General features: G+C 36.5%; 1 protein-coding gene across 3 annotated transcripts in view; it reads left to right on the top strand.

Moving 5' to 3' along the window:
• LOC123550590 (uncharacterized) overlaps positions 1 to 20,488 on the top strand; it is a 37,213-nt gene that overhangs the window by 14,500 nt on the left and 2,225 nt on the right. Inside the window, exons 19-40 of one of the 3 annotated variants that reach the window (XM_053545501.1) lie at positions 285 to 399; positions 1,102 to 1,241; positions 1,844 to 1,984; positions 2,173 to 2,202; positions 2,648 to 2,762; positions 5,266 to 5,501; positions 5,969 to 6,083; positions 6,372 to 6,625; positions 6,821 to 6,935; positions 7,153 to 7,301; positions 8,731 to 8,845; positions 9,478 to 9,665; positions 9,912 to 10,026; positions 11,099 to 11,316; positions 14,950 to 15,105; positions 15,480 to 15,605; positions 15,837 to 15,962; positions 16,474 to 16,560; positions 16,889 to 17,006; positions 17,764 to 17,879; positions 18,598 to 18,636; positions 19,825 to 19,857. In XM_053545501.1, coding sequence (XP_053401476.1) covers positions 285 to 399; positions 1,102 to 1,241; positions 1,844 to 1,984; positions 2,173 to 2,202; positions 2,648 to 2,762; positions 5,266 to 5,501; positions 5,969 to 6,083; positions 6,372 to 6,625; positions 6,821 to 6,935; positions 7,153 to 7,301; positions 8,731 to 8,845; positions 9,478 to 9,665; positions 9,912 to 10,026; positions 11,099 to 11,316; positions 14,950 to 15,105; positions 15,480 to 15,605; positions 15,837 to 15,962; positions 16,474 to 16,560; positions 16,889 to 17,006; positions 17,764 to 17,879; positions 18,598 to 18,636; positions 19,825 to 19,857 — 2,847 coding nt within the window. The remainder of the gene's footprint in view (positions 1 to 284; positions 400 to 1,101; positions 1,242 to 1,843; positions 1,985 to 2,172; positions 2,203 to 2,647; positions 2,763 to 5,265; positions 5,502 to 5,968; positions 6,084 to 6,371; positions 6,626 to 6,820; positions 6,936 to 7,152; positions 7,302 to 8,730; positions 8,846 to 9,477; positions 9,666 to 9,911; positions 10,027 to 11,098; positions 11,317 to 14,949; positions 15,106 to 15,479; positions 15,606 to 15,836; positions 15,963 to 16,473; positions 16,561 to 16,888; positions 17,007 to 17,763; positions 17,880 to 18,597; positions 18,637 to 19,824; positions 19,858 to 20,488) is intronic. The other 2 variants (XM_053545502.1, XM_053545503.1) reach the window with 2 other exon arrangements.

Below are 20,488 nucleotides of genomic sequence, written 5' to 3'. Positions count from 1 at the left end.
GTCTTGACCTTGTATTACATAGACGAAAATCTATTTTTACTAAATATCATACTTTAGACTGTAAAATGTTGATGAGGCTAAACGATATGATCTCCGGTGGTATGCCTGGAGACCCGCAATCAATACAAAATTTAAAAAGAGCCTATTGTTTCAGCCTGAAATTAGAGGGTCTACAAACTCCACTCATAAAGTAACAGTTTTCTAAAATGAAACTCGTGACCGTGCTTTTAGCATCGAGAACATCGGCGCTAGTGGTAACATTATTTTACAAATTTATTTGTCAGATGTATGTATGTACAAGAACCAGCCATATTACCAAGGTCAGACATGGCAGGATGGTTGTGACAAAAGCTGCTACTGTCAGGATGGCTCCGTGGGTCTCTGGACCTGCCAATCTTTGTAAGGATTTTTTTCTCAGTACACCTAGAATTAATCTTTGGTCAAATACAGATATCAGGTAATGCAATTTAGTCTTTTGAATGAGCTATATCTTTTTTGCAGTCATAAGAAATATAATTATTCAGTTTTGTTTGAGTCCAACTTTTTATAAGTTTATAAACTTTCCACATTCATTTGAAACTCGGAATCTCGAATTCTAAGGGATCAAGCGTTTTACTTCGAGATAACCGAAATCATAATATGAGCCCCGCCATGAGAAAACCAACATAGTGGCTTTGCGACCAGCATGGATCCAGACCAGCCTGCGCATCCGCGCAATCTGGTCAGGATCCATGCTGTTCGCTTTTAAAGCCTACTGGAATTGGAGAAACTGTTAGCGAACAGCATGAATCCTGACCAGACTGCGCGGATGCGCAGGCTGGTCTGGATCCATGCTGATCGCAAACCCATTATGTTGGTTTTCTCATGGCGTGGCTCAAATGATATTTTATGCACGTGTTTTCGGGACGGGACTTGAAAATATATTCAAGATAGCCGAAATTTGGAGATAGGTAAGTTTAAGATATTTAGTTTCAAAGATACAATTCTTTGGAGATTTTAGCGAAAGAAATTTCATACAGTATTACATGAAACCATACCGCTTGTTTTACTTATTCAAGTCTGATAACTTGTATGAAAAACAACATTTGTATGACACTTTAGGTGTGGTCATTACGACAACCTACCATCACAATGTCATCTAGAGAGAGCCGCTGGTAAATGTTGTGAGGAACCAGTATGTACATTCAATAAACAATTTGGACAATTCACTGGAGCCGGGACTCTGTCCGGCAAGGGAGCAGGTAAAAAAATATCTGAGCCGTGCCATGGGAAAACCAACATAGTGGGTTTGCGACCAGCATGGAACCAGACCAGCCTGCGCATCCGCGCAGTCTGGTCAGGATCCATGCTGTTCGCTAACGGTTTCTCTTATTGCAGTAGGCTTTAAAAGCGAACAGCATGGAACCTGACCAGACTGCGCGGATGCGCAGGCTGGTGTGGATCCATGCTGGTCGCAAACCCACTATGTTGGTTTTCTCGTGGCACGGCTCATCTATTTTCTGTCTTTAAGTTGGCGCTTTTTTATTTTAATTTCTTACTGCGAACTAATCAAAGAGAAATTGAGAAGCCCGCACTACCAGCCGAAATTAGCCAAACTTGTTCTAAATTTCGTTGATACTCTGTTTTGTCATCAATGATAATAAATCTACTAATATGCCGCTTATATTGTGTTTGGTGAATTTGTTACATAGCCGTTGAAAACTTTAGTGTGCCTTTCATTTTTGTTGTTGCAAATATTGATGATTACAAATTATATTTAAAATCGGATTTCTTTTGACCACCATTATATGCTTGTTCATTTTCAGTATTGTTATCACATTTTATTTTTTCACGTGCATTAAAGGAGCTACCGTTATGACAACCCCGCCCCCTTGTGCTGACAAAGATGCTAACTGTGTCAGATACCCGAAAGGAACGTGCAGTGATGTACAGTATGCAGGCTGGGCACGAGACAACTGTGCTAAATTCTGCGGCTTCTGTGATCGTTAGTATTTCCTTTATCTCCATATTTTTTTATACTGAATTAAAGTTAAAACTGTTTCTAGATTAATTTGTAATTGTTCTTATCAGAAAAAAAAAACAATTTTGTACTATGATAATTTCATGACATCCAAAGAATTTATTTTCAGACATGCAAATTGTGTCATGGTTCTTTCTTTGTGTGTATTTCAGCTAGTGCTGTCCCTACCCCAGGACCAAACGGTAATTACATAATTTATATGTTTTGCAAAGAAAAGTATGAGTAATCATATATAAATTGATTTTCACAGTTTTTAAACGTAAAATATCGACAAAAACTGAATCATCTGGTTGCCTTGTCATCATTCATCTTTGTGAAATGCTGTGCATTTACATCTTTGTTTTTGTTATGGAATTGCAACTAAATAATGTTGTTGTTTTTTAAACGTGACTGTGATGTTAAAGTGGATAGAAATAAATATCTGACTGCACTTTTCAAGTTGTTGAAATTTTCTATATTTTAGCAATTATGTCTCAATAATTTTAAAGACATTGACACATTCTAGGCTACAACTAAGGCAGAAACTAGATATTCGAATCTACAAAGTATTTATTTAAAAGTATTACCATGAGTACTGTGCTGTTTCAAGGTCTGCTTCTACAGGTGTAAAACAAATTTTTTTTTCAGACGTCTGTGTTTACAATGGGAATGCGTACAGACAGGGGCAGAGGTGGGACGATGGATGTAATCTCGAATGTGTTTGTGAAAACGCTCAATATGGATTCTACAGATGTCAAAAGAAGTATGAACTTGTCTCGTAGTTTGGATTCAGTGTTGTTATATTTTCTGGTCGAACCCATTCACTATCTACACGTAGTACATTGTAATAGAAAGCGGCTTAAGCCAGTGCTACGGGGCGTGAGAATGTTGCACTTCCCACAGATTTTATTGACGTAATGATACCTATGAAAAAAGTCACTTAAAAGTGCAATAATCATAACTCGATCCAGAATAATGATAAAGTTATCTCCCTTTTCCGTTATTCTATTTTATTTTTTTTAGTTTTACTTGTACTTTACTGAAGACTGTTTAATGTGACTGTAAGTAGTGGCGGATAAGTTTCTAGCCCCATAACCCTGGGAATTCCATGTGACTTTATACAGAGAAAGATGAACCGATTGGAAACAAAGAGCAAAAGTACCATAACTCTGTCATGAGTATTCATAACATAAACTCTCTTTTTGCGCTTATTTTTCACATTTTAACGTATTTTGATTTAAGACAATGAATTTAAATCCAGGAGAATGAAGCGGATGTGAAGTAAGATTATAATTTTAAAATTGTTGGTGAAAACAACAACGAAATTGAACAAGTTACCATGGATATAGTAGCCATGAGATACAATGAGTATTATCTATTACAATCATAACTTTTTATACGCCCGTTTTGAAAACGGGACGTATTATGGGAACAACCCTGGCGGGCGGATGGGCGGTCGGGCGGTGTCCACAGACTTTGTCCGGAGCATATCTTCTACATGCATGGAGGGATTTTGATGAAACTTGGCACATTTGTTCACCATCATGAGACGGAGTGTCATGCACAAGAAACAGGTCCCTAGGTCTAAGGTCCAGGTCACACTTAGAGGTCAAAGGTCAAATTCATGAATGACTTTGTCCGGAGCATATCTTCTTCATGCATGGAGGGATTTTGATGAAAGTTGGCACAATTGTTCATCATCATGAGACGAAGTGTCATACGGAAGAACCAGGTCCCTAGGTCTAAGGTCAAGGTCACACTTAGAGGTCAAAGGATACAAGAAAGAAAACTTTGTCTGGAGCATATCGTCTTCATGTATAGAGGGATTTTGATATAACTTGGCACAAATGTTCACCACCACGAGGCGGAGTGTCATGCGCAAGAACCAGGTCCCTAGGTCTAAGGTCAAGGTCACACTTAGAGGTCAAAGGATACAAGAATGAAAACCTTGTCCGGAGCATTTCTTCTTCATGCATAGAGGGATTTTGATATAACTTGGCACAAATGTTCACCACCACGAGACGGAGTGTCATGCGCAAGAACCAGGTCCCTAGGTCTAAGGTCAAGGTCACACTTAGAGGCCAAAGGTCAGATACAAGAATGACTTTGTACGAAGCATTTCTTCTTCATGCATAGAGGGATTTTGATATAACTTGGCACAATTATGCACCATCATGAGACGAAGTGTCATGCGCAGGTCCCATCTTTAGAATTATTTCCCTTTGTTGTTACTATAAATAGCTTATATTGTAACTTTTTCATTACTAGTCGTAGGGAAAAACCGAGACAACTTTTCTGTAGTACAACATGCATGCTACATCCAATTTTGAGGTGTATTTTGACCAATCTCTTCCTGGTAAAGATTTTTGTGTGGACTTACATATTTTTTTTTTTTTTAAGATTAACTTCCCTTAGTTGTTACTATAAATAACTTATATTGTAACTTTTTTATAACTGACCGTAGGGAAAAAACAAGACCACTTTTCTGTGGTACAACATAGATGTTACTTTCCAATTTTAGGTGTATTTTAAGGTATCTCTACCTGGTAAGGAGTTTTTTTGTGGACTTAGAAAAACAAAAGACTTACAATGATTACTAAACAACCACAAAATTAAAATTCCATTTGCAAATACAGGTGCTATAGTAAAGAAATTTGCTGTGACGGGCGTATATTGTGACATTCTGGCACTCTTGTTCAGACTAGGCTTGTTGTGGGGGTATTAATTACATTTAGTGATAGCTCTAGTTTATTCTGATTCTTGTACTGCTACATTTATGGTACCCAGTCGGCGAACATGTTGTGTACATTTTTACAAGTGCAATATCAGCTTTTAAAGCTTTTTTCTGTTTGTTGTATCTCGAGGTTCTGCCTTTACCTTTCTTCCATAGGGAGCTTCATCTATTAGTGTAATGTGTTAAATGATTTACAATATTTGGACAGACGTGCAGATGTTGTTAAATCTATTCGTTCAGATGAACTTGTGTTGTTAATCTATTTGTTCAGATATACATGTACATACAATCTTTATCTATTTGTTCAGATGTACAGATGTTGTTAATCTGTTTGTTCAGATGTACATGTACATATGTTATTAATCTACAAGTATTTGTTCAGATGGAAAGAACAGTTTTTCTGTTTGTTCAGATGTACTGATGTTTGTCACTTTGTTCCGATGTACAGATGTTTTAATCTATTAGTTCAGATTAACAGATGTTATTAATCTATTTGTTCAGATGCAAAAATGTTGTTATTGTATTTGTTCAGATGTGCAGATGTTGTTAATCTACCTCTTGGCTGTACACAAGTGAAAGCTCAGGGAGATTGTTGTCCCAAAATCCAGTGTTCAGGAACAGGAGGTACATTTACTGGGTCACAGACAGTTCCAGGCACTATTGGTGGATATCCAGTTCCGTCACCCATGGTAACACCGGCACCAGGTCAGACATTGGCCCCAGGAATGATACCAACAGCACAGCCAGGACAAATCACTGGGGCCCTCAGTAAGTCATGTGATAACAGACCAAGTAATAAGGAAAGATATTACTTTGATACTAACCCAGCAAGCATTTCTATATTGGGCCAGTGTCGGCTAACCGATATCTTTTGATGTTTGATCCTATCCCAATAAGCACTGGATTATCTGACCAGTATCGGCAAACCGATTATGTTTAAGACATACATTGTTTATTTGTATATAAGTTTATTTATAGTCGCCACCGGTAACCCATATGGGAGGCTCCTCCAGAAGACTGTTAGTAATGTTAGTGGGGGGATAGTGCAACATACAGCAGACGCTCCAATTCCAGAAGTTTCCCTGGTTCTTTAGCGTGGCAGGTGTAAAGCCCGCATACACGGGACTCTTATCCCAATTTTAGAACATTATGACATACATCCGGTTAAATATTAATAGAGACATATATACTGACATGTGATCTTGTTATTAACTATACTCTATTGTTAACAACAGATGGTTGTTTGTACAAGGGAACCCTGTATTCGGCTGGACGTCGATGGGATGATGGATGTGACTATACCTGTGTATGTAATGATGCCAGCACTGGCCAGTACAAATGTACACCCAAGTATGTACTCTCTTTTAGAAAGAGCGTAATTTTTAACATTGTGGATTACTTACAATTCTGAAATGTTTTATCTTATTGATTACAAATCATATTAAGGTTATTAAAGTACATTGTTTATATTTTGCGGGGGGAGTTTTTCAGTCCGTAATTCAAACTAAGATGCAACGTTAGCTAGTGTATGTAATAAAATCTTAAAAATGTCAAAATCATACTGTAGAAAACATCTTTACTTAGTATGATATTTGTACTCATACAAGGGAAGAAATTGCTTTTTGAATATACCTGTAGATGCCCAACCTTCACCAACCTCCCTTCATCATGCCAAATGCAGGATAACCCCAACGATCCGTGCTGCAAACAACCCGTATGTACACCGGGCACCGGAACCGGAACTAGTGGTTCTTCTGTGGTACCCATTCCAACATACGGCAAGGGATTTACTGGATACGGTCGTCCAGTAATGCCATCCATTGGTTCCGGAACCAGTGGAATGAACCCAACACCTATTCCTGGTCAGCCAGTCGGCATTACAGGATCAGGAAGTAAGTTGCGTATTCTTGCATACTATCTGTGTAATGTTAACACATAAGTGAAGCAGCTATATATTTTGTCTCCAATTCTACCTTCCAGATTTTCTAATCTGTTTACTATCTCAAGTTATGAAATCAGTTAAACAGATTTTGTATAGCATATAACATGTAGGTATGGTATACGTGGCTTCATTTTCTGTAATTAAGGAGGCTGTGCATACAATGGAAAGGTCTACATGCAGGGTCAGACTTGGGATCAGGGTTGTACATACCGCTGCGAATGTGTCGATGCCAGTGCGGGCCAGTACAGGTGTACTGAAAGGTAATTCAATGTTTCTTTATCGGTATATAATTGTTTATTTAATTCCTATCTTGACATATTCAATCGCTGAAAAATATCTGAAGAAATGTTAAACACAGTATCGTTTTAAACTGTTATAAAAGGTTAATTATTGGATAGGAGTGAAAGATCTTTCATGAAACCTATATTACATATATTTTCTACCGATGCAGTTCCAGTATATTGACTTGTATTACAGATGCACAGCTTACACGAATATTCCACCACAGTGCAGTCTTATAACAGATCCTAGTGACTCGTGTTGCAAGACGATCAAGTGTGATTTCACCAAACCTGTCACCACAATTGCACCATTGTTTGCCCAGACAACACCTGTGGCTGGGGCAGGTAATTTTTAGTAAAATAATTATATAAACCTGTATTATTTGACAGAAGTATGTACTGTTTTCATTTCTCTATCTTCGACACTCTTTATCTATAAAGGTAATATAGGCAAAATGCTACCTAAATCAGCATCGAGAAGTTGGCACTGACATCGAAGATCGAAAATGGAAATTAAATTTCTAGCCAGCTTTAAACTGCGAGCCAGCTCGAAGATCGAAATTCAACATTGAGTATCAATTTTGTGCTTGCTTTGAACTTCTAGCCAGCTCGAAGATCGAAATTCAGATTTTCAAAAAGTTGAATTTCGAGCTGGGCTTGAATTTCGAGCCAGCTCGAAGATCGAAATTCAGATTTTCAAAAAGTTGAATTTCGAGTTGGGGTTGAATTTCGAGCCAGCTCGAAGATCGATATTCAGATTTTGAAAAAGTTGAATTTCGAGCTGGGGTTGAATTTCGAGCCAGCCCGAAGGTCGAAATTCAGATTTTCAAAAAGTTGAATTTCGAGCTGGGGTTGAATTTCGAGCCAGCTCGAAGATCGATATTCTGATTTTCAAAAAGTTGAATTTCGAGCTGGGTTGAATTTCGAGCCAGCTCGAAGATCGAAATTCTGATATAAAGTCGAAGATCGAAATTCAGATTTTCAAAAAGTTGAATTTCGAGCTGGGCTTCAATTTCGAGCCAGCTCGAAGATCGAAATTCAGATTTTCAAAAAGTTGAATTTCGAGCTGGGGTTGAATATCGAGCCAGCTCGAAGTTCGAAATTCAGATTTTCAAAAAGTTGAATATCGTGCTGGGGTTGAATTTTGAGCCAGCTCGAAGATCGATATTCAGATTTTGAAAAGTTGAATTTCGAGCTGGAGTTGAATTTCGAGCCAGCTCGAAGATCGATATTCAGATTTTGAAAAAGTAGAATTTCTAGCTGGGGTTGAATTTCGAGCCAGCTCGAAGATCGATATTCAGATTTTCAAAAAGTTGAATTTCGAGCTGGGGTTGAATTTCGAGCCAGCTCGAAGATCAATATTCAGATTTTCGAAAAAGTTTAATTTCGAGCTGGGTCTGAATTTCGAGCCAGCTCGAAGATCGAAATTCAGATTTCGAAAATGTTGAATTTCGAGCTGGGGTTGAATTTCGAGCCAACTCGAAGATCGAAAATCGAAATTAAATTTCTGGCCAGCTTAATTTCGATCTTCGAGCTGGCTCGATATTCAACCCTAGCTCAAAACTAGATATCAAAAAGTCACATGGCCGGGTTGGTCATCCACTACATTATATCATGAAAAAAACACGTTTCTGTCAAATGTTTTGGGTAAGGTGCTTTCTGTTGCCTGCTTTAAACACAAGAAAATGCTTTATTACGCCTGTTTTTCATATTAAAAAACAACAGATATGCCAATGCAAACCATTGTTATTCTCATGTATATACTGTATTTTAGCGTTCTGTAAGTACCAGGGATATTACCACAGACAAGGAGAAGTATGGAATGATGGTTGTGGACTGACCTGTAGATGTGAGGATGCTTCCAACCAGTATTACCAGTGTACTGACAGGTGAAACATTAACTTTGCTCAGTTTGGTATTCAACCTAGTTGTCCAAATTCGTGTACATGTGCTAGTCTGACATTCTTAAATCTTATTGTCAGTTTTCGTATAGTAGTCATCAAAATATGGCATTATTTATGACTTTCTTATGTTGGTTTTCATCAGAGGTGTAAACAATTTTATTGGAAAACCACCAACTTCTTCCTCACCTACTGTAAAAGCAGAATTTTTCGCGAGGGTTTAATTTTCACTATATTCGCGAGGCCAAACATCTCGCTAAAATTATTCCTCTCGTAAATGTTCACCATTACTATAATTCTAATTTAAGCAGGAAACCGTTTTTACAATTTCGCGAATATTAAACCTCGTGAACATACTCAAAAGTCCAAATTCGTGAAATTTTGATCCCGCGAAAATATGTGCGAGTATAGTATTTTGATACATTTTTTAGCTTCTCTGCATACCAGAAAAAAAAAGACGAACCAGAATATCGTCTTTGGCTGTTTATTGTTAAAAACGGTATACGATAAATATACATCATTACCGAAATACTGTACACATAAGCACCTTCATATAAAACAAAAAATGACAACTATTTGTGTCATTCTACTTCGTTTTAAATATTGTTCTGTTGTTACAGATGTCCTAAATATGATAACGTTCCCTCAACATGCACATTTGTAGCTGATCCCAAGGATCCCCAGTGTTGCAGAGTACCTCAATGCCAGGGAACCGGACAAGGAGTCCAGGGTTTCACTGGATCCTTCGTAGGCTATGGACGTCCACCAAATGTTGATCCAACAAGCTTAGCGAAGACCGGATACGGAAGTATGACTTTTGACCCTCTATACTATATACAAAATCGTTTCCTGTTTGTATTGCAGTGCGTTCTTTTCATTCGGTCTTACTAAAAAAATCTAATTCTAATAAAAACAAACAATAATGGTGTAAAAAGATAACAAAAGTCTGCAGCTGTATTAAGTTTATAGTGGATAAGTTACTTTTGATTAAGGAGTTATCTTAAAAGTTTGCTATAAGTGGCAAGCGCTATACTCAAGTTTACTTTTATTGTAGGCGCTTGTCTGTACAAGGGACAAGTTTACCAGCAAGGTAATACATGGCAAGATGGATGCGACTATGAATGTGAGTGTACTGATGCTACTAAAGGAATGTACAGATGCACAGAAAGGTGGGAAGCTTACAATTTATGTTAGAAAGATTAGGAAATTTGAACCATATTGTACATTCTGTGTGTAACTAACGGTTATTCTACATCCGAAATGTTGTCAATTTATTACCAGTTGCTATGAAGGAAATGCTTATTCAACAACAACAACAACATCGAAAACATTTATTCCAGCTTATATGCAGTAAAATGTTTACTGATAATATAATGAGAGAAACTTTAAGGAACGACAAATTTTATAAATTGTTTAAAGCTATAATATGAAAAACAATTTTGTTTTATTCATGTGCATCAACCTTATACACCTTTTGCGTATGCATGTACACCAACCTTACATTCTTTGCATCAACCTTACATTCGTTTTGGGTGTTTTTTTGCGCCAACCTTACATTCCTTTTGGATGTTTATTTGCGTCAACCTCACATTCCTTTTGGATGTTTATTTGCGTCAACCTTACATTCCTTTCGGATGTTTATTTGCGTCAACCTTACATTCTTTTGGGGTGTTTATTTGCGTCAACCTTATATACCTTTTGGATGTTTATTTGCGTCAACCTTACATTCGTTTTGGGTGTTTTTTTGCGCCAACCTTACATTCCTTTTGGATGTTTATTTGCGTCAACCTTACATTCCTTTCGGGTGTTTATTTGCGTCAACCTTACATTCCTTTCGGGTGTTTATTTGCGTCAACCTTACATTCCTTTCGGGTGTTTATTTGCATCAACCTTACATTCTTTTGGGGTGTTTATTTGCGTCAACCTTGCATTTCTTTTGGGTGTTTATTTGCGTCAAGCTGACGTTCCTTTTGCGTATTCATGTGCATCAACCTTACATTCGTTTTGGGTGTTTATTTGCGTCAACCTTACATTCCTTTTGGGTGTTTATTTGCGTCAACCTTACATTCCTTTTGGGTGTTTATTTGCGTCAACCTTACATTCCTTTTGGGTGTTTACTTGCGTCAAGCTGACGTTCCTTTTGCGTATTCATGTGCATCAACCTTTTGTATATTTCTGTGCATTTTAGAATTTTAAAATATTTAACTGTTTCCATCAATGTACTGTGGATAACTTTTAAAGGTGTCAGCGAATTGCCTCTGTCCCCAACGGATGTCATTTTGCACAGGATCCGAATGACGCTTGTTGCCAGGTACTTAAGTGTGACCCCACTTCATCTCTGGGCACATGCAAGGATGCAATCGGCAACTGCGCCGGCTACGGATCATACATTTGCGGAGCTAACTACAAGGGCTGGGCTCAACAGAACTGTGCCAAATATTGTGGATATTGCGGAGGAGGTAATCTTTTATATATATTTCGAGCGACTCAAATAAATGATACGAATAATAACTCACTGAAATATAAATTATAAAACACGATACATTTTTCATCATTTTTATGCCCCTTGAGTTTTGTATGTAAATGTTTACTAATTTAAACTCGGTGTTATACAAACTACAACTTAAATTAAACTGAAATATTCATGAACACCTGTTGAAGTAATTCCTATAATTTTTCACAAAAATTTTTTTTATGAATTCCAATATCCTGGTAATATCCTTTCATAGAAGCTCAAATTGTACCAAAGATAATTGATCTGCGCCATGGATACCAAACAGAAATGCATTTCCTTATATATAAAACTTAAGCAATTTTAACATTTTTTAAAAAATTCTATGCATACCTACAATTGACTTGTTTTGGAATGTTTTATTTTAATCTAAAAGACATATGGCTAAAATAAACAGATAAACCGAGTTCTTCCCCTTTATCAATTATCAGTACTCTTTCTTGCTCATTAAGGTGGAATGCGCCCCAAATTTTTTGCCGAATTTCGTCCTCAAATTTTTACTGTACAAAATTCAAGATATATGCGATTGAGTTCCAGTTTTACTTTGTCGCCATATTGTTCGTGGTTTTTGCTGTTATGTCCGAAACATGGCCCCTGACGTCAGTTTTCGTGCAACGCCCGGTTCCGAGTGCTTTTGGCATTTTTCCTTTCCTGCGCTCTGGAAGTCATGTGAATGAAAAATACAAAATAATTATCACGTTGCATTCAGAAAATGCTACTCAATGGTACAAAATTCAGCGAAATAAGGTTTAAGCTTAGGACGTCAGAGACGATATTGTGACGTCAGAACGGAAAAACTTACATCAAGTTTTGTTACAAATTTTGCCTTAAAATCCAGTTTATAAAAAATCGGCTCGATAAAAAAACGTACAATTTTGGTATGTTGTTTCGCAATGTGTGAACGTCTAGTAGACACATAAATACTTAGGGGTCACCGACTTATATTTTTCAATATTTGACGATATTTTACCCCTACCCCATGAAGAAATGACACGCTTAATCGTCGTTTATTTAACAAAATAATTTAAAAAGTACTAATATGCGAAGCTGCATGTATATACGGTACATTGAGAATGAATTGATGAAATGAATCGACATGAAGTATTGAGAGACATATGGTGAGATTTGCTAAGAAAGTGTAAAAGAAAAAGTTGATTTTCTTTAAAAAAAAAAAAAAAAAAAAAAAAAAAACATGTAATAAATTGAAACATTCAGGTGATTACAGACATGTTCTGAAAAGAAGTATTGTAGATATGAAATATGAGATATTTGATAAAGGGTGTAAATCATGTAAACGACATTTCCTTGATATTACTTATGATTATTTAAATTTAAGTGTTCAGATTGTGAACACGAAACTACAGTTTCTAAATCCAGGGCATCCGGAGAAACAGGAATGGCATTTACTAAATTTCCGTACTCATCTGCAACTGGTGAGGGTTTTCTAACATAGTTTCTAGTATTTATTACTAAGAGTTTGTAACTGCACTTGATCAAAAGGTTCCCGCTAATAAATGAATTATTTGCATCGGATCAGCGGTTGTGCTTTGTTGTTATAAAAAGGCTGTCTCAAGAATAGATTCTCTGCGTCTGGCCAACTGCAATACTTTATCGTCATCTGAAGATCTATCCTTAAAGAATAAAGTCTATTAGCTGGACTAGGTACAGTGCCTTACTATGACATCACTGTCTTTGTCTCTTTGTCTTTCTCGTGCGGAAGGTCAGGACTTTATTCGCTGGTCGTTTACCAAGGATGTGAAATAAATGATACCAGTTGCTCCGCATTATGCGTGTAGAACAGACTCTTCTCTCAGCTCATAATCTCGCATGAATAAGATGTGGAGATTGATGTCTGAATTGGTAGAATTTGTTTCATGATTCACAATAAATTAATCCGTGTAAAAATATTAATTTCATATGAGATATAGGATCTGGTATACTATTTTCGTGCTGATTTTACATGGGAAATGGAGCAACAGTCCGACATGCGTTGATAAATATTTCTGGTAAAATCAGGCAAACCATTCATATCATAAAATAACATATGAACGAAATTTCTAAATATATATTTAAAACATGTATAAGTATCATTTTTCATGAAATTAGATCGTCAATTGACCGCATACTAGCTTTTTTTACAAAGCTAAGTTAGCATTTTGCATTAAACTAAGAAGGTTTGTAACAGAAATGACATCTAGTCTTCAAGCTTTGAATCTGCATTTTGAAAACCTCATTAGGAATAACCAATGGATAGTAAAAAGTGGATATTGGCCATAAGTATTGACCTGGCCCTCAATAGAGAAATAACTAATGTGTAAGTATTCTTGATGATTTAAAAAAAATATCGCATGTGCAAGTAGCTGCGGGGACAAAATGATTAGTCATCAATCTCGGGATTGTGGGTTTTAGTCCTCAGTCTAACACCTTTTTTTATATTTTAAATTTTCCAAAATTTACAGGACGGAAAATTGATGCACTTTTCTATTTATTTTGTTTCAAATCGGTTCATTTATTGAAAGAAATACACTTGTATTCGATATATTTTGTAGAAAGTGTCGAATAAAAATCTTTAAAAGTATCTTAAATAAAAAAAAACAAATTACTCCCGAGGTGTTTCCTTTCACTAGTACATGGCACCTGCAGTTCAGATCGAATGTATCGTGAACAATTTTTATAATAAATACATCTCGCTTTTAACACGAACGTGAGTTGTGTAAGCTGAAAACACATTCTTTTTAACTCTAACGTCATATAGCCTCAAACTATGTGGAGGTAGGGGTAAAGTTATATTATATTGCGTAAAAATGAAGTCGGTGACCCCTAAGTATTTATGTGTCTACTAGACGTACACACATTGCGAAACAACATACCAAAATTGTACGTTTTTTCATCGAGCCGATTTTTTATAAACTGGATTTTAAGGCAAAATTTATAGCAAAACTTGATGTAAGTTTTTCCGTTCTGACGTCATAATATCGTCTCTGACGTCCTAAGTGTATATCTTATTTCGCTGAATTTTGTAGCATTTAGCTGTATTTTCTGTATGCAAAATGAACATTACTTTGTATTTTTCATTTATATGACATTCAGAGCGCAGGAAAGGAAAAATGCCGAAAACACTCGGAGCTGGGCGTTGCACAAAAACTGACGTCAGGGGCCATGTTTGTGACACAATAGTAAAAAACAGGAACAATATGGCGACAAACTAAAACCAGAACTCAATCGCATATATCCTGAATTTTGTACCGTATAAATTTCAGGACAATATTCGGCAAAAAAATTTGGGGCGCATTCCACCTTAACTTCAGCGAAAAAAAAACCATAGGTGCAATGAAATAAAGAAGCACTATTCCGATTGTGTTCTGAGATGACAAAACGCTATAATACAGATATATACAAATACGTTACCAGTATCCACTAAGTTTTTGTTCTTTTTGAGTGTTTATTTTTTAAGACTATTGTACTGCACATTCCTGTTTTTCAATCAATGAAATTTTATTTTTAGACAGTTGTATAGTCAATTCATTTTATGTGACTTCCTTTTTATAAATTTATTTTATGTGTTTTTCTTTTTAAAAAGGTACAAACCCTCTAAGTGGTAGCACTGGTGGAGTAATTTCTGGAGAATGCAAAGACACCGTACCCAACTGTGATCAATACAGTAGTACCGTGTGCACAGATCCGCAATATGACGGCTGGGTAAATGCCAACTGTCGCAAATACTGCAACAAGTGTGGTACGTGAAGCGCTTAAAACACATATTTTGTAACACCTATAAACACACACAAAAGATATTTATACATTTACTTACTTCACTCTGAATTTTATCTCATAGAAATATGTTTTACAACTCTTTCAGGTTTGCCTTTTGATATCTCTGGTAATCTTTCAAATATTTCAGTTCTGTTCCATTGTCTCGAAAAACATTAACTAATTCTTGCATTCCGTCCTTTGATTCTTGCATTCCGTCCTTTGATCTTGATTGTACACATTTGTTCACCTACTGCTTTTAAGTTCTTAACACCATTTGTTTGTTTTACATCTCAGTAAACTTTTAGAGATTCATTAATTTCGGTTGTATAATGATGACTGTTGTATTTTCCAATGTAGGTAGTGGAACCGGAACCGGAACTGGAACCGGAGGAACTGGCACCGGAACTGGCACTGGTGGTACAGGAACTGGAACGGGCACTGGCACTGGAGGCACCGGAACAGGCACTGGCACTGGAATGACAGGTGAGATTTGAACTCTTCTGTATTCATTCAAAAGAAATGAAATATTTCAGACACATAAATAGTCAAAACATAAATACCGAGTTAAGATTTATTCCGTGAAGGCATAAATTTTATAATGCACATTATCGCAAGCAAAAATCAACTTCACCTTGCTAGCAATGTTTCAAGTTTTATCAGTGTTTAAAAAAGAGTCGTTTACAAGATATTAATGATTTTATTACAACTTTCTAGGCACTGGAACAAGTGGATCATGCGTGGATGTACAGACTAACTGTGCGGAGTACACACAGGCCGCATGCGTAGATCCTTATATTGACTGGGCAAAGAAGAACTGTGCACGATTCTGTGGCTATTGTGGTATGTTCACATGTTTTTTAATTCGAGCACAATCTCACACATGTTTTGTAGTTTTATTAAAGTGTCACGAGTCCTTAATTTTTGTTCTCGTGTTTACTGGACATAATTCTTTATAAACCATAAAAAGGGACCGAAGAAAGATGAGGCTAATTACAGCCCAGTTTTAAAGCTCTGAACTCAAAGTTAAACCAAAATTACTGGATAACGACAATTGACGATTATAAAATAGCTCATGTTAGTTGCTTGTACATATATTGCGTCTCTTACTTGTAATCTATTGTGGCTACATGTCTGTTGAACCGTTCAAACAAATAAAATCAGAACAAGAAGTTAAAGTTTGGAAGTTAGCTTAAAAAGTGGCTTCCTATGAGAAAGGTTCATCTGTTATCATAATAAAACAATGAAAGATTGTGTTCATCATTCTCTGAATAGATAATTTTATTATTTTAATCCGAGTAACCGAGTAAAATTTGTTGTTCTGTATAAAACAGTGTTGTTTATCTGCATACAGGTATGACCGGTACAGGTACAGGAACTGGGGGTGGAAGCATCACTGGTTTCCAGACTGCAGCACCGGGCTCGGGTTTCACGGGATTTAGTAAGTAATGTGTTTTGAAATCGTTAAATGATATTTGCATGTATCTGTGTTGTAAAGAAAATAACGCTGACTTGTCTTTAACTGTGTGTAAATTGTAAAAATAAAAGCAATAATTCTGTGAAAAAATAAAGTTTTATAGACTCTATTTTTTTTACATTGACGGCACTAACTTAATGATTTTGAGTGAGTTTTAGTTCTGTTTATACTCGTTGAAATTCATCAGATAAAACATTAAACCATGGTCTTCTATTTCATTTTTCTTATTCCTGCAAACACAACTAAATTGTAATATTTCAGCTTTTAATGTAACGTTAAAAACAATTTTCAGGCGGTGGATGCGTCTACAAGGGCAAATACTACGGTGCCAATGACGAATGGGTAGATGGCTGTGACTATAATTGTACATGTGTTAATGGACAGACTGGATTCTACAGATGTGTTGACAGGTGAGATCAGATAAATATTGACTGGTTTAGCGGCGCAATGTTATTTGATGACATCCCTCCTTTCTCTGAAAACGAATGTCCTCTAAACTGGTACAGTTTTATGTAGATTATCTCAAAGAAGAAGCCGAATTCAATTAACAGTTGTAAAGAGCATATCTGGTCACTTTTCAAACAAGAACAGAAGAAGGAGAAGAATTCTATAAGACTTGTCTGCCATTCTTACCCTTTCCTGTGTTGCTTTAACCAAAGTATATGACATATGTATTAGTGTTTATACTTTATTTTCTGGGAATAAATATGTTTGAACCAAAAAAGAACAATTCATGCTCTTGAAATGCCTGAAGCACCCGTAAGAGATCATTTCAAAAACTTGGACTATTTATATGGAAAGTATTCAATATTATTTTATTAAATTTTAAATTAGTTGCAAAAATGAGATAAAAACTGTGCACCTTAAGGTACGCACCCTGACTGAATAAGACGACTCTACTCATGAATCTGTCATTTGAGCCGTGCCATGAGAAAACCAACATAGTGGGTTTGCGACCAGCATGGATCCAGACCAGCCTGCGCATCCGCGCAGTCTGGTCAGGATCCTTGCTGTTCGCTTTCAAAGCCTATTGCAATTAAAGAAACTGTTAGCGAACAGCATGGATCCTGACCAGACTGCGCGGATGCGCAGGCTGGTGTGGATCCATGCTGGTCGCAAACCCACTATGTTGGTTTTCTCATGGCATGGCTCATTTAATATTTCTAGATGTCCAACCTACTCATTGCCAGCTGGATGCGTGTTAAGGAAACCTGCAGGACAATGTTGTGGTGTACCCGACTGTACTGGTGCAGGTACCGGAACTGGAGGAACCGGAACTGGAGGTTGTTTTTTCCGACATTCATACTTTATTGTACTAACGTACAAATACTATTGTCCCATTAATTTCGATTTCAGTGTCATTGTTTTAGTTTAAGACATTAATAAATGTCCAGCAGGAATAACCACATTAAATTGCTGGACAGTTAGTTCATAATTGTAAGGTAACGGAATGTCTTTACAAATGGTCAAAGAAATGACGGAAAAATAAAAAAAAATATGAATTTATTATATCTCGAAAGTGAGTGTAATGTTATCGTATAAAGATTAAGCAGGCTTGGTTGCTATGGTAACCGTTTAATCGTTTTATCATGCCTGCAGCTTTTCTAGCTTTTACCATGTACATGTTGAAACACTACACTCCTTGTCCGAAAGTTGAATCCCTAGTCCTTTCAAAGATGAAATAGTTTCTTTACATGTTGAATTTAATTGCTATGTGGCAATACCTTAATTAGGAGCATGTAAAATTAAAATCGTTAATTGAATTGAAATCAAACTAAATATGTTAGTGGACCCGTAATGACACTCGTCTATTTCCGTGTGATTACGTATTCTCGTCAGGCAATTCGGCATTCTTCGGATGTAAATATAACTCAAAGCGCTCATCTTTTCCGTAAATGAACGGAAGGTGCCGAACTCGCATACGGAGATTACGTAAATTGTTGATTGTCATGACGGGTCCACTACCTAAAGCTGATGCTAACATTGAAATGTTATTTTCAGGAACGGGTTCAGGTACATCAGGAACTGGAACGATGACGGGTCAGTGTGTATTTGTTAATGGTCTTAAGTCATTCCAAGATAAACATTAATTTCGCCCCCCCCCCCCCCCCCCACTATGTGTATTGACTTTTGGGTATTTTATACTGACGTTACATGTTAGGACAAACAAGATTTATTCATGCTGTGTCGTGCTTTATCAAACTTTTTTTAATTATCACTGGCAGATGTAATCTGTGCTTAATCAATTCTTGATGTTTGGGATATATTACTGTGAAATCATTAATATTCATGGGGGACTAATTTTCGTGGATTTCGTGGTTGAGTCAATCCACGAAATTTAATCCCAACGAACAAGTAAAATTCCCATTCACTTTATGTTCAAAAGTTGTAATCCACGAATTCATATCTCCACGAAATTGCCATTTTGATCAAAACCACAAAATTTCATGCCCACGAAATTAAATGATTTCACAGTATATATGTTTTATCGACTTACGCTCCGTCAGTTAGTTCTTGATGTTAAGCAGATGTAATTTTTGCTTCATCGAACATTTCTTGATGGTTGCAGCTGTAATTTGTACTTCATCGAAAGGTTTTTGATGCTGGACAGATGTTATTTGTACCTTATCAGTTGGTTTTCGATGCTGGGCAGATGTACTGTCTGCTTCATCAGTTAGTTCTTGATGCTGGACATATATAATTTGTGGTTCCAATGAACAGTTCTTGATAAAGGCAGATGTAATTTGTGCTTCATCAGATAGTTCTTGATGTTGGGCAGATGTAATTTGTACTTCATCAAACGGTTCTTGATGCCGGGCAGATTTAATGTGTACTTCATCGAAAGGTTTTTGATGATGGGCAGATGTTATTTGTACCTCATCAGTTGGTTTTCGATGCTGGGCAGATGTACTTTTTGCTTCATCGGTTATTTCTTGATGCTGTGCATATATAATTTGTGGTTCCAATGAACAGTTCTTGATAAAGGCAGATGTAATTTGTACTTCATCAAACGGTTCTTGATGCCGGGCAGATTTAATTTGTACTTCATCGAACAGTTCCTAATATTGGGCCTATATTGGACTATGCCTTGGAAACATGACATTCCCTACGCATCTATAAAGTAGTTAGGTTGGTGTGTATTAAGGAAAAAATAATGTATTTGAATTGGATAATATCAAAACAATCGTCTTGCAAGCATTGTTTAGCTAAACGGTAATGTATTTTCAGGATCTGGTATATCAGGGAGCGGAACAAATACAGGTCAGTTAGAAACTTAGAAATTATACCGGTATAAAGTGTATGGGATTGTAAATTTCTTTGTGTGCTACATCTGAGACCTTACGGTGTTGGAAACAAATAAACTGAGCTTCTGTGGACAGTGTGTAGTAGTGTACAACTTTATTATCGGATTTATGTTTAGAATGTAATGGTGTCATCTTGGAGAGGTGGTAATTTATGCTTCAGTGTCCTTCAGTGTCTATGATGGACAGACGTAACGTCAGCACCTCCATCCAGGCAGTTGTGTTAAACCTTTCGGTACTTTGTCATCCATTATTGTTGTGTTGTGTTTGAAAAATGGTAAATTGTGGTCCTATAGTTTATTTGTTGTGTTGAACATGTATCATTTGGGATTCTTCAATAGCTCTGACAGATGTAAATTGTGCCTCCATTAATAGTTTGTTGTGTTGAAGATTTGTAAATTACGAATCATCAGTAGTTTGTGATATTTGATAAACGTAAATAGAACCTCACTATGCAGTTTGCTGTATTGAATGCTTCATTTTATGATTTGTGAATTGTATTTGTAAAGTGTGTCTCACTAGTTACTCTGTTGTGTTAAACATTAGTTATTCGTCAGTTATTTGTGATGTTTGATAAACGTTAAATGAGC

Source organism: Mercenaria mercenaria, chromosome 6 (genome assembly GCF_021730395.1).
Source record: "Mercenaria mercenaria strain notata chromosome 6, MADL_Memer_1, whole genome shotgun sequence".
Classification (NCBI taxonomy): domain Eukaryota; kingdom Metazoa; phylum Mollusca; class Bivalvia; order Venerida; family Veneridae; genus Mercenaria; species Mercenaria mercenaria.
Note: the sequence above shows the minus strand (reverse complement) of the source record. Positions and strands in the feature narration are given on the sequence as shown.